Source organism: Oryzias latipes, chromosome 10 (assembly GCF_053564925.1).
Source record: "Oryzias latipes strain Hd-rR chromosome 10, Olatipes_Hd-rR_3.1".
NCBI lineage: Eukaryota > Metazoa > Chordata > Actinopteri > Beloniformes > Adrianichthyidae > Oryzias > Oryzias latipes.
The window spans coordinates 30,038,529-30,053,103 of NC_136246.1; the positions used below are offsets into that span (position 1 = coordinate 30,038,529).

The 14,575-nt window shown below is 39.4% G+C and overlaps 1 protein-coding gene across 4 annotated transcripts in view; it reads left to right on the forward strand.

Annotated features, from left to right (window-relative positions):
- Positions 1-14,575, forward strand: part of pigg (phosphatidylinositol glycan anchor biosynthesis class G (EMM blood group)) — a 128,054-nt gene that overhangs the window by 52,049 nt on the left and 61,430 nt on the right. For all 4 annotated transcript variants that reach the window (XM_078953735.1, XM_011480497.4, XM_078953737.1 and 1 more), the window contains one exon: positions 1,359-1,550. In XM_078953735.1, coding sequence (XP_078809861.1) covers positions 1,359-1,550 — 192 coding nt within the window. The remainder of the gene's footprint in view (positions 1-1,358; positions 1,551-14,575) is intronic.

The window sequence follows — 14,575 nt, forward strand, 5'->3', positions numbered from 1 at the left end:
TACATGGAGCTAGTCGTCCACAGGTGGTTGCACCAGAATGGAGCGGAACAAGGAGCTTGTGGCTTGCCGTAGTAGCATCTACAACAAACCTACAAGCCTGTTCCAACTTCATTATTCCATCTGCTCCTGATTGACAACAATTGCAACAAAGAAAGACTTGGAAATGCAGTTTAAAACTAAATTTTTTGTATATTTGTCCTCCATCATCAGAAAAATTCCAGAAGATCCTGTTAAAAACACAAGTTTTATCTGAGTGTATCTTTAAAGAACTTTACGGTTCAGGTTTAGAGAAGAACCAGAGGCTTCCTGTTAGGATCATGTATGTCCAACGGTTCAGACATGGTCATTTTTTGCATTTAGGATCATCACAACTGTTTTCTGAACAGCTCAGTGAATAATGGTGTTAATAAACCTGGAATGAACTGCTCTCAATTTCAAACCTGGGAAATAAACAAAAATAGTCTGTAGGTTCTAACTGGTCAGTATCGTTTTTGTGATAATGTAATACCAGGATGTACTATAGCATCTGCTGCTATAGTACATAGTTTTATGTTACTATCATTAATTTTATCTTGATTTTTATTTCTTTATTTTGTCTTAAAAGACTTACAGGAATTGTTAGAGTGATTTTATTCTGTTTTTAAGTGTTTTTTCTGCTGACACTGGGACATTATGGATGTATTATTCTCTCCCACATGCTGACAGCACCGTCCACTTAGCATTTCAGGACGCCAGCGTTGGGCCTCTGATTGCTCAGCCTGTTGGAAAACTGATTTTTTTTCCCACTAAAACTGAACATGAACATTGATATTCCAAAAAGGGCACAGAGAGGGGAGTTGTGGTTTGTTCTTGAACATGCATCATATCTTGTGACCTTTTTTTTTTCTTCTTCCAACCTGCGCTGCCTGTTACATGGATAATGAAGTAGAGCCTAAAAGATGCCTCATCTTGTCCCAAAGTGTTTCTCTGCTGTCTGACTCAACTACGGGGCTAAATACATGCAGCTTCTGCTCGACTTTGATCTGTCCTTTGAGGTCCTATTATTTTCTGTGTTTACAGTGAGCCATATTCCAGTCTGGGCTTTTTTTTTCTTTCAGCGAACAATTGAAGTCTGTGTTTAAAGTTTCATCTGAAGCTGCAGGACATATCTGACCATGTTGTATGTCTTCCAAATCACTTCCACTCAGAAGCTACAGCCACTTCAAAGTTTGGGTTTTACTTTAAACAATAAAACTGAAGTTGATCATTTAGTTTTGATGTAACAGGTAACAGAAATATGTCAAATGTAGATCAATTCAGACTAAAGAAACCATAGGAAATCATTATTTAGGACTTTTTTTCTCTCTCTCTTTTTTCAGCTCTGAACATAAGGTGATCCTCTCCCTGCTGTCAGCTTTTTGTTTGGTTCTCATCTACCTGCTGGTTCAAAGACGGTGCTCGTGGGTCTCCAAGGTGGCTCTGGCTTTCGGACTCGTTGGTGTCTACAGCTACAGGGCAGCTGTTGGCAATGTCCTGTTTCCCTGGCAACACTCTTCTCGAACTACATCCAAGTAAGTTTTGTGAACCAGCAGAGCGTAATTTCATCAACCTATTCGGTTTGCAAACGTCCAAAGATCTGATTTAGTGTGCAGAGGTGCTTTGCTGCCCTGCCATGCAGAAGAGCCAGCAGACTTTAATTCATTTGTCATTGCAGGGAAACATCATTAAATGTGATGAAGAAGAGTTGAACACTCTTTTCTTTTTTGCTTTTACATCTACCTGCAGTAAATCGTGCTGCTTCGGTGTCGCTTCAAGTCGTAAAAAAGCGTGACAATGTCTTAAATTAAAATCACTTCTTTGAGAAGGACATCAAACTGTCCTCAACTGTTGATTTAATTTAGCAGCCAGAGGGGGAGGCAAGAGAATCACACATCAGTTCTGCGTTTCTACCCAAATCCAATTTCACATTTTCTCCGTCCAGGACAGTAAGCGGTCTAATTAGAGTGGTGGCTGTTGCAGCAATTGTCAATTTGCCTTTCATTCAGCATAAAGAATCTCTGTTATAAGCTTGCATGGTTGAAGTATAAAGCAGTAAAACAAACTCAAATGATTATTTTGGCCTCAAACTGAAATTCACTGTTGTGGTTTTTGGGTAAACTTCTGAAATGGTACAAACATTAGAGTTTTCTTGATAATCCAGCCTGTTGCTTTGGTTCATGTTCATACTTTTATAAATCTAAGACCTTTTTACAAAGTTTTACGCTGTCAGTGTAGCACTTTACGTGTGAGATCACAACTGTGTTTGAATTTACTACTCCCTAACCCTTACAAGACTATATAGTGCAAGACTGTCTAGTGCTCTAGATTTCTTTTTCTTTTAAAACCCAAATAGGATGTCACCCATTTGTCAGAGAAAACCGTAATAAATAAAAGCCCATTTATAATTCCACTGTGTTCAGATAATGAAAACCTGAATGATTTATGAAAAATAAACGTACATACATCATTCAAACGCAGTGCATTGTGGTCTACATTTACCAATTGAGTGAGCATCGATGCTCACTGGTTTTTCACAAAGATTTCTGGGAAATTTCCAGGGGACTAGAGTTTGGACTTGTAGATTCAGACACCCTGAAAAATGCCGAATATCCAATTACCGCCCTAAACAGACAGTAGTGAGTGAATTCTTGCTATTTTAAATCTATAAATATTTATGGCAGCTTTCACTTTTTGAGTTACTTGAAAATCCACAAATTTGTCGAAATATTTTTCTACTCTGTCAGTTCCCCCTTTATAGGTCAAGTACTTTGTGGTAATGCCCCGCCTCTGCTTATCCAGGTTGTTCCTGATTGGTTAACTTCTAAGAGCATCGCATGCTGGTTTTGTTTCTTTATTCGTTCAGAGGTGATACCCACTGTCTCCTGCATACACACAGGAACAGAGACAAGCTGGTGTGTTCTTACGTTATCTTATATTATTATAGTCTGTCGTTGAAGATGAAACTATTCCAGCTTTGTGAACTCTGCATCTAGAAAACATGGCAATCCACAGAAGAATACTAGCTTTACAAACACATGAAGACAACTTTTGACTGCAGATGTTTGCTTCTATGTTTAGAGGGATAAAGTGTAAACTTCATTTAGGGCTTTTTTTTTTTCTTTCGCCCAGTAAGGAGGTGGAGTCTGTCCGAGTAACAGGGTTGAGATCCGGAAGCCAGCCTTGCGGCGATGCAAAACGAAAGGCCTGGTGCTAAGCCAGACTCGGTCCTGAAAAAGCACCGGAGCCAGGTCTGTCGGAAAGACCTAACTGTAGACAGATCCTGGCAGGCAGCAGCAGTACATGCAACATTAGCTGCATGACCAATTTTAGTAAAAACTGCACCAGCTGGACACATTTTGGTGAAATCCAGTCACTGAACATGAGACTACTGCATAGAGGGCACATATTTATTTTGTATTGCTTATGGGTTTTTTTCCGTGTTGATAAATAAGGTAGTCTTGTTTAAATCATTTCTGACTCACTCGCTATTATAATCTTTTACTTGAGATAAAAAAAATGTATGTGAGATCAGAGCTTCAACCGTCTTGTGCATTCCAAATATGCAGGATGAGCCTTTGTCTAAACTTCTTTGAATTCATTCTCTCTTAAGATTTCATTTGTTTCTTCTGGTTTGCATTGGGCAGATCTTATTAAGACCATTAAAAAAAAATAATAATTTGTGTCTTGTACCTCCAAGATATCATTTTGCACCTGCAGCAACACACAAAGTTGACCTCCTCGAAAAATAATGAGTGTTCAGGATTGCACACAGCTCTCCTGTCAGGTTCTCCTGGCCTTCATCTGCTACCAGTATCTGACCTTCCTTAACCTTTTCTGTTCTCTTTAGGAGTCTCCCTTACCTGCCTGTCTAATTAAATTCTCAACCTTTCCCTTTCACCAGTTCTCAGACACCTGACAAAGCTGCACAGGGACTACGGCTTTTGATGAACTCTGTGATTGACGAGGGCGACCTGATCCTTCAGAACATCCCTCAGACCCCATTATTAAAGTGTTCTGCCTAAATAGATCATTTTAGATTAAGTTCATTCTTGCCTTACTGTGGGTTAGGTCTTAGTTAAGCCTTTGCCCCAATCTACAAAAGATTGTTAAGAGGGAAGAACCATTGACTGTATATGAGAACGGGACTAGATCCTTCCTCCCCCTTGGCGTTCCAAACAGGAAGTACTCACTGGCTCCAAGAAGCCAAAAAATCCCATCGACTTCTATTGACAAATAAACAGCTCAGTCATTATATTTTGTCAGAATAACCATTTCTTGCCCTGATAACCTTTTTTTTTTTACATCTTCTTGCCAATCCAATTTTTATCATGATAGTTAATAGTCATTATAGTTATAAACTGACCAATCAGATGCCTCAATAAGAGCATGTGGTGCCAACTGGTCCCCACCTCAGTGTTCGATGTACAGATTCTCCTGAGCCTGCTTTAAGTGGAAGGGGTCTGGACTTTGAACAAGCTCACTCCCAATTGGCGACAGTAGTTGCCATCGAAAAGTTGACTCAGACAGACTCGGGCCAATCGATATAATCTGGCTCCGACATGGCAATGTCCATATCACAGAAAAACGGCAACTGAAATGGCTTCATTTCCCTGGAGCTGGAAGCTAGTCCTTTTTATGGGTGATGTTACACTCTTTCGTTACCCGGGCAGTGTGTTAGGGATCATTGTCATGCTTAAAGACCCAGGCACATTTCATCTTCAATGCCCTTGCTGATGGAAGGAGGTTTTTCCTCAAAATTTAATGATACATGGCGCCATTCATTCTTTCCTTTACACAGATCAGTCGTCCTGGTCCGTTTGCTGAAAAACAGCCCCAATGCATGATGCTTCCACCCTCATGCTTACAGTAGGTACGGTGTTGGTAAATGGTAAATGGTTTATACTTATATAGTGCTTTTCTACCTACAAGGCCCAAAGCCCTTTACAGTCACAGTCCCATTCACCCATGCACACACACATACACACGCTGGCGCAAACCTACCACCAGAGGCAAGGTGGGGTTCAGTGTCTTGCCCAAGGACAATTCGACACATGGGCCTGCAAGGCAGGAATCAAACCTGCAATCTTAAATTCATGGGTCCCAGCTCTCTGCAGTCATTCACTAGGTCCCCCGTGTGGTTCTGAGGTTTTTGCTCACTGTTCTTGTGATCATTTTGACCCAGCGGGGTGAGATCTTGCTGGGGAGACCCAGATGGAGGGATATTATCAGTGGTCTTGTATGTTTTCCATTTCCTAATATTTGCTCCCTCCGTTGATTTCTTCACACCAAGCTGCTTATCTATTGCAGGTTCAGCCTTCCCAGCCTGGTGCAGGTAACCAATTTGGTTTCTGGTGTCCTCAGAATGCTCTTTGGCCATATTGGAGTTTAGAGTGTGACTGTATGAGGTTGTGGACAGGTGTCTTTTATATAAACAACCAGTTCAAACAGGTGCCATTAATACAGGAAATGGATGGAGGACAGAGATTCTCTTACAGAATAAGTTACAGGTCTGGGAGAGCCAAAAATCTTGCTTGTTTGTAGGTTACCAAATACTTATTTTCCACCATAATTTAAAAAATAAATGCTTTAAAAATCAGACAAAGTGAATTTTTAGATTTTCTTTCTTATTTTGTCTGTCATAGTTGAGGCTAACCTTTTGTGAAAATTACAGGCCTTTCTTATCTTTTTAAGTGGGAGAACTTGCACAATTGGTGGCCGACTAAATCCTTTTTTTGCCCCACTGTATTATTAGAACTGCCTGTCTCTGGAAGAATAGTAAAAGGTTGAACTGCTTTTTCCGATCCTGTCTGCTTTGTGCTGGGATATCGACATGAAAGGAACAATTTAGTCTAATGACCCTTGTTAACGTCTGTTTGTCTTTGACTCTTCTTTGTTCCTATCTTGACAACTCCACTGCTGTCTTCTTGCCTCCGAGCTTTTGGTATGGGGTTGAGAAAAGCCAGCGTTGCTCCCTTTACGGAGCTCAAAGAGTTACTTGGACTGATGTCACTGCAGATACTGTTTGTCTTTCGCCTCTCCCTCCCGTGCTCTTCCACTTTGCATCGTCAGAGATGGGACTAAAAATAGACGTGTGACTAAGAGAGCTGACTGGGCAGTTATGGTCCCCGCTTGATCTGTAAATCGACAGGAAATGGGGATCACTGATCCTTACCTGAGAACTGAAGGTCACAAAAATCTTGGTCGAAACATGAAAGATCACAAATAATATTTTCTGATGTGTCAGGATTAAAGCATTTGATCTAAAGTTGTGATGATAAATCTCCATTCAGCTTTTCATTGATTGCACTTTTTTTTTTTTTACCCAACATGAAACCACAACTTGCCCTTTCATACAATATTCGGTTTTGTGTGTTTGAGCTGCTCACACCTGCAAAAAAAAAAAAAAGTGACCCATTTTATCATGTGCTGCTTGATCTAAAAAGGGACTGTTGCGCAGCTTCCCAATTTAAAAATATTTATGCATACCCGACCCGCTTAAAAATGGAAATGTATTCAAACTTGTCTGAAAACACCTGTGAACTCTCACCACACACACACACACACACACACACACACACACACACACACACACACACTCAGAGTTCACTTTTATAAACCAACAGGTAGAGCATACAAGCCTGTTTCAAAGTCACTTCTGTTTGTAGAAACCTCAAATAAATCATCACTCTATAGCGTACTGGTTTTGCTGCTTTCATGAACATGTTAATATTTCAATGCGGAGGTCAGTTTTTTTGGAAGGGGGAAATACACAAACCCATGCTGGCAGCACCGAGTCCCCGTTGTCATTTCAACACTTAATCATGCAGAAAGAGCTCAGCCGGAGAGCGCAGGCCAACCCCGTTCTCAGGTCTCTGCTTCAAAGCCGTTTCCTGGCACTCTGTGACTTGATTTGGCCGATTCAGGATGAGGGACCGTCCAGTGCAGGTGATGGATGAAGAGGATGAGACAAACGGGTTAAAAGGACAAAGTCATAGCTTCTGTCAGATGGTTGCTGGAACACCGGTGCTTGTTTCCAAGGTAACATGAAGTCTATGCAGCTCAGCTGAATAACAAGCTAGGATTTTCCATCCACTCTCGCTACTATTAACCTTCATAAAAATCCAGCTAACAAGATGAGATTTATTGGAGTGAAAACCCCTACTTCAATTCAATCAGAATTGAGTATAAAGCAGAAAAACGGAAATGGGAGTTATCTAAGATTAGCAGAAAATGTTACATATAGTTTAATCGGTTTTAACAGAATATTAGATTGGTTTATTTCAAACAATCAAAGCAGAGAAGCTAAAGAAGAGACAAAAGAAATATATATCAATGTATAGGTGTATAAAACTTCCCACTCCAAACATCTTTTGATCTATTTTCAGTCTTTGTAGTGGTCATTTAATTATAATTATGTTTTTAGCCAAAATCCAAAAACCTGAGTAGTTTTCAAGGACATGGAAGAAAAAGAAGACGTACATGGATCATCTGTGTATTGACAAGTGGGTGCATCAGAATGGACCAGAGCAGGTAGCCTATGACTTGTCATTGTAGTTCTGATGTCACAGCTACAAGCTTCTTCTACATCTTCCAACAGCAGTTTTTGGTCTGCTCCTGATTCACAATAAAGAAATACCTAACATGTCTTCCATAATGAGTAAATGCTACAAGGACATGTTAATAACACCAAAAACAATTTTTTTTTACAATCAAATTGGGTCTGTAAGATAATTACTTAAGTTGATTGAAGAATTAAAAAAAAAACGTAACAGTTAAAAGGAGATCTAGAAATACATATACTAACACATGCATCTCCCTATATGATGATATATGAACCCATTATTACTCTTAATTATAAAAATAAACTATGTTACAGCACAGAGGCATGCATAAACGCATTTATAAATGAACTATGATTAAATGTCTGTAACTTCTAAGAAACACAAAATGTATTTTAGTTTTTTATCAAAGTGGTTAAATTGTTTGCTGGTTGTACGTCAGATTATTAATGTTTGTAAGGGGAAATAAAGAATCTGATCCATCTCCTGTGATGTGACATTTTCACAGTTTATCTGCATTCACTTCCTATCAGCCACAGTGTGGAGTAAAAACCCATAACGTGTCTCTTTCAAATTGAAAAACGGTCTAAATAAGCTTACTAGGTAACAGAAAAAGTTTGTCTTTTCTGCAAAATTAAGACATTCTTAGGAATCAGTGTGAAAGTACGTTTTTTAAACCATCCTAACAAGATCAGCTTTGATCCACTGATTAATGAACACATTTGTGCTTCAGTTATTGCTCCGTCTGCTTTAATGAATGTTTAATGAGTCGTCTCGTCTCTTTACTCTGATAGCTATTCCACCTCGGAGCACTCCAGGTTTTTCTGCTTTGTTTTTTGAGGACTTTAATTATGACAATGATGGCAAAAGTAACAATATCCACCCCACCTCCACCCCCCTTTTGATAGAAAGCCAAAGGGACGGATAAAAACCTCACAGTTTCATAGAAAATGATTTTGTCTGAAGAAAATCTTTGAGTTATGTTCAGCACAAATAAAATACCCAATTTGTATCAGAAAAACTCTAGTATTACTTGACACATATAATAAAATTTGGGATGTAACGATTCAATCATGTGATCAGATATTTGTTTTATTCTCTTTATCATGATCAACATTATATATTTCAATGTTATTATTACAGATAAATACTCTACTAGAAGTCAGCATGTCATAAACTGATCACGACACAAAAGGAACATAGAGTATCTTTGTATTCAGATGATTTATTGTCATATATGTCAGACCCCATTCTAAACTTCACCCATATAATTCATGCTTTTAGAAAATTTTTGGCTTTCTCTGGGTACAAATTGAACTTAAGGAAAAGTTAATGTTATCCTGTTAACGATCTGGCTCTCCAAAAAAAATGACGGTGCATTAGTATTCCAAATATCCACAAATGGCTTTAAATGCTTGGATATCAATATTACAAGAGATATGCAGCATCTCTATCCAAAAAAAGACTACATTAGACCTAAAAAAGTGGAGAACTCTTCACCTATCCACGGCAGGGAAGGTTAATTTCATTAAAACAACTGTACTCCCCATATTTCCTTACCTTTTCCAGTGTATCCCACTCTACATCCCTAAATTGTTTTTAAAATCTCTTGATAGGGCTTTTCTCATTTTTCTCATTTATATGGGATGGAAGGAAGCCTAGTATACAGCTTGAATTGCTACAGAGGTCTAAAAATCCAGGTGGTTTCCCAATTTTTGCTACCATTGCTGGGCTTCAAATGTAAAGAATATCATCCATTGGCTTCACACTCCTGATTTCCACTGTTGCCTTCTTGAAGCTGCATCTTGCATCTTAATGTCTCTCCGAGCTCTGGTCACCTCTGACTTGTCTCTCTCTGCCCTTAAATAGACTAAATAATAATAAATAATAACCCCGTCATCATAAATACTCTTAAAATATGGCTTCAGTTTAGACGGAACTTTGACTGCAGGGATCTCCTTCATTTAAGCCCTTCACACATTAATCATCTCTTTCCCCATGCTAGGCTGGACTCTGGTTTCATTCCCTGGGAAAAGGAAGGTATTAATCTTTTTAAAGACATGTACCGGTACATAAACTCCTTCTATGCTTACATAGATGATGTTTCACATAAGTTTAATGTCCCCCAGTCTAGCCTATGGCGTTACTTCCAAATTCGCCACTTCCTTCAGTGTCACGACTCAGACTCCACATATGCAGTCACGCCCAGGTATAGAAGCACTTTTAAAAACCCAAGTACATTTAAGAAGATTTATCTCGAGAATATATGATCATATAACTTCCTTAAAAACACACAAATCCTGTAAAAAATCAGGGCAACCTGGGTGAATGAGTTGGGGGAGGAACTGGCTTTGAAGGACGACATCTGGAATGATGCTTTACTGAGAGTAAGTGGCAGCTCCTCCTGCGCAAAATAAAAAATTAAACTTAATCCAATTAAAAGTTGTATTTCGCATCCACTACTCCAAAGCAAGACTAGCAAAGATCTAGCCTAATGTAGAATGCAGCTGTGATAGATGCCATTATAACCCTGCTGACCTAACACTCATGTTCTGGCTCTGTCCATCTCTGACATCTTACTGGTCTGACATTTTTAAAACATGTCAAAATTGATCTTCAACCCAAATCAGCCATGGCTTTACAGTATTTGGCATCACAGATAGAAAGCAATTTACCGGTACTCTAAGGAAACTAAATAAACACATCATTGCTTTACATCACTACTTGCACGTAGAAGAAGAAAAAAAGATCATTGTTTGAAAAATTTCTGACATTTGCCTTTGTTTTTGTACATGTTTTGTATTTCTGGGGCTCAATAAAACAGATTAGACCAAAAAAAAAAGTTTCAAACAGACCGAAAGTGTCTCCAGTGGCTTTTCTTAATGTAAAGATCTACGAAAGCATTTAAAAAGAATAATATATATTATAATTTTATGAGATTTAAACTGAGAATATAACAGCTAAAAAAATTGATAGAATAAAAAAAAAACTATTAATGGTTATATGGATTCGAGCTAGTCAGGAATACTCAACAAATGTATGCTACAATGATTTTGGAAGAAAATCATTTTTAGTTTTTAGGAATTTTTATTGGAGATGTGTATGATCAAAAGTGTTCAATGTCTCTGAAGCAGTGTGTTTCCACCTTTTTTGAGCCAAGGCACACTTTATAACAAAAATCCTGCGGCACACCAGCATCCAAAAATTAAAAAAGGAGAAACTCTATAGTCTGTATTGATGTACAGTCCCTCCATGATCTCGTGCATTTTTGTGATAATTGTGGCGGAAAAAGCTGGAAGTTGTAGCTGTTTTTTCTAAAAGTTGTAATAAAATTTAAGTTAGTTTTCAGTAATAATTTTCAACTAAATTATTTGACATTTTACCCTGGTAGTTGTTTTTTAACATGCAATTTTATGTAACCTCACAAAAAAACAAATTCTTTCTAAATAATGATTTATTTTTTTTATTTATTTTTTTATTTTGCGAAGGCAACTGTAATTTTTTAACAATATGATCACAATATGTTTGATAAATTTTACAAAAAAAACTAACATTAAATTTGTTTTCTGTAGCTACACAAAAAGTGAACATATTGAAGTTTTATTAGTTTTTCTTTTGTCTTAATCAAAGATGAAGTCTTTAAAAACTTTAACAAAAATATTTTATTTCTTTTTCTTCTTCTTTCTCTTTCGGCTTTTCCCATCAGGGGTCGCCACAGCGAATCATCCTTTTCCACCTCACTCTATCATGGACATCTTCTACCCTAACATTAGCCAACTTCATGTCCTCTGTTAAGACATCCATGTATCTCCTCTTTGGCCGTCCTCTTGCCCTCCTGCCAGGCAGCTCCATCTCCAACATCCTTCTACCAATATATCCACTATCCCTCCTCTGAACATGTCCAAACCATCTCAGTCTGGCTTCTCTGACTTTGTCGCTAACACAGGCAACATGAGCCGTCCCTCTGATGTACTCGTTCCTTATCCTGTCTAACCTGGTCACTCCTAAGGAGAACCTCAACATCTTCATCTCCGCTACCTCCATCTCAGCCTCTTGTCTCTGTCTCACTGCTACCGTCTCTAACCCATAGAGCAGAGCTGGTCTCACCACTGTCTTGTACACCTTTCCTTTGAGTCTTGCTGGCACTCTTCTGTCACACAACACTCCTGACACTTTCCTCCAACCGCTCCAACCTGCCTGCACTCGCCTCTTCACCTCTTTTCCACACTCCCCATCACACTGAACTGTTGACCCCAAGTACTTAAACTCCTGCACCTTCTTCACCTCAGCCCCCTGTAACCTAACGCTTCTACCTTGATCCCTCTCGTTCAGACACATGTATTCTGTCTTACTACGACTGACCTTCATGCCTCTTCTTTCCAGAGCAAACCTCCACCTCTCTAGCTGTTCCTCCACCTGCTCTCTACTCTCACTGCAAATTACAATGTCATCCGCAAACATCATTGTCCAGGGAGATTCCTGTCTTACCTCATCTGTCAGCCTGTCCATCAGCATAGCAAACAAAAAAGGACTCAAAGCTGATCCTTGGTGTAGTCCCACCTCCACCTTGAACTCCTCTGTCTGACCTACAGCACATCTCACCACCGTCATACTTCTCTCATACATGTCCTGAACTACTCTGACATACTTCTCTGCCACTCCAGACGACCTCATACAGTACCACAGCTCCTCCCTCGGCACCCTGTCATACGCCTTCTCTAAATCTACGAACACACAATGCAGCTCCTTCTGACCTTCTCTGTACTTTTCCATCAACATTCTCAAAGCAAAAATGGCATCAGTGGTGCTCTTACGGGGCATGAAACCATACTGCTGCTCACAGATCTCCACCTTCTTCCTAAGCCTGGCTTCCACTACTCTTTCCCACAGCTTCATTGTGTGGCTCATCAACTTTATTCCTCTATAGTTGCTGCAGTTCTGCGTGTCACCCTTGTTCTTAAAGATCGGAACCAGAACGCTTCTCCTCCATTCCTCAGGCATCTTCTCACTCTCTAGAATCCTATTGAACAACCTTGTTAGAAATTCCACTGCTGCCTCTCCTAAGCACTTCCATACCTCCACAGGAACGTCATCAGGACCAACGGCCTTTCCGCTCTTCATCCTTTTCAGAGCCTTCCTAACCTCATCCTTTCCAATCTCTGCTACTTCCTGCTCCACAACAACCACATCTTCCTCCCTTCTTTCCCTGTCATTTTCCACGTTCATCAGCTCCTCAAAATACTCCTTCCATCTTTTCTGTACACTCTCCTGGGTTGTTAGCACCTTTCCATCTCTGTCCTTAATCACCCTTATCTGTTGCACGTCCTTCCCATCTCTGTCTCTCTGTCTGGCTAGCCTGTACAAGTCCTTCTCTCCTTCCTTTGTGTCTAACCTGTCATATAGCTCATCGTAAGCTTTCTGTTTGGCCTTTGCCACCTCTCTCTTCACTCTACGCTGCGCTTCCTTGTACTCCTGTCTACCTTCCTCAGTCCTTTCTACATCCCACTTCTTTTTAGCCAACCTCTTCCTCTGGACGCATTCCTGTACTTCCTCATTCCACCACCAAGTCTCTTTACCGTCTTTCCTCTTTCCAGATGACACACCTAGCACCTTCCTACCTGTTTCCCTGATAATCTCTGCTGTAGTTTCCCAGTCCTCTGGAAGCTCATCCTGACCACCCAGACCCTGTCTCAACTTCTGCCTAAATTCCTCACAAGTTTCTTCATTCTGTAGCTTCCACCACTTGGTCTTCTTTTCTGTTTTCCCTCTCTTCTTCTTCCTGACCTCCAGGGTCATCTTACACACCACCATGCGGTGCTGTCTGGCTACACTCTCTCCTACCACCACTTTGCAGTCAATAACCTCTCTCAAATTTCTTTTTAGACGATTGAATTGTTTCAATTTAGTGTATTTGGGTCTGTTGGCCACTTCACCTTCATCCTGTTTCTTAAATGTTATTACTTCTATTTAAGCTTAACTTTTCATCTTTCAAAAGTGACTAAAGTCTGAAAGCAAATTTGTCCTTCAATCCAGACACTATTATAAAAAGTGTTTCAGTTAGAAAGATGACTTGGACCAAACTCTGGGACGTTTGGCTGTTAATATAAACACAAACCTAAGCTGTTTACCTCTGATTTCATCAAGAAGTTTTAAAAATTGTTTGATGTGTGTCCATTGTTGTTTCAAGACGTTTAACAGGGAAGACTCATTGTAGCGCAGAGATACTGTCACTTTAACACAATGCATCATGGGAGATGTAGTGCTTAAACTGACGCCGATGCCGGGCAGACTCGCGTCTCTATTATTTTGATCACTTTTTCCACGGTCTGATACCGGATCCCGCGGAAAGCTACACCGCTAAAGACGAGCTTTAGCTGGTATTTTTGTTGGAACTGAGAGACTTTATGAGCAGAATCAGAACAAAGAAGTGAAGACTTTAACCACTTCTGATTGGTCAGACAGATGACGTATGATTAAGCCTCCAAGAATGATTGGTGGAGACAGTTAAAGGGGCGGTACTTTTCCAAAAACAGCTGTAGCTGCAACTAAATCGCGATACCGTCATTCTTATCCAAATGTCTTAAATAGAATCAAAAAAACAGAAAAAAAAGTATTTTATGATCTTTCATATTCCAAACTACTCAGTGTTTTATCAGGGCCGGTTTGGATGAACACAGAGCTGATATCCTGGAGATAGTAAATGTTTTTAGATCAGTGAAAATGGGTAATTTCCCACGGCACACCTGATCATATCTCACGGCACACTAGTGTGCCACGGTTGAAAAACACTGCTCTGAAACTCATGCTCCTAAAACTGTCACCAAACTTTTCCCGCATGACTAATTATCACCTATTTTTACTAGTTAATAGTTAAATGTTTTTTAATCATTGATAGTTGCACTATTTTTACTTTATTGTTTAAACTACTTAACATAAGTGCTCTGTTTAAAGGTTAAAGGATAAAGAAGTTGATAAAAAAAATTAAGTGTTCATTTTTT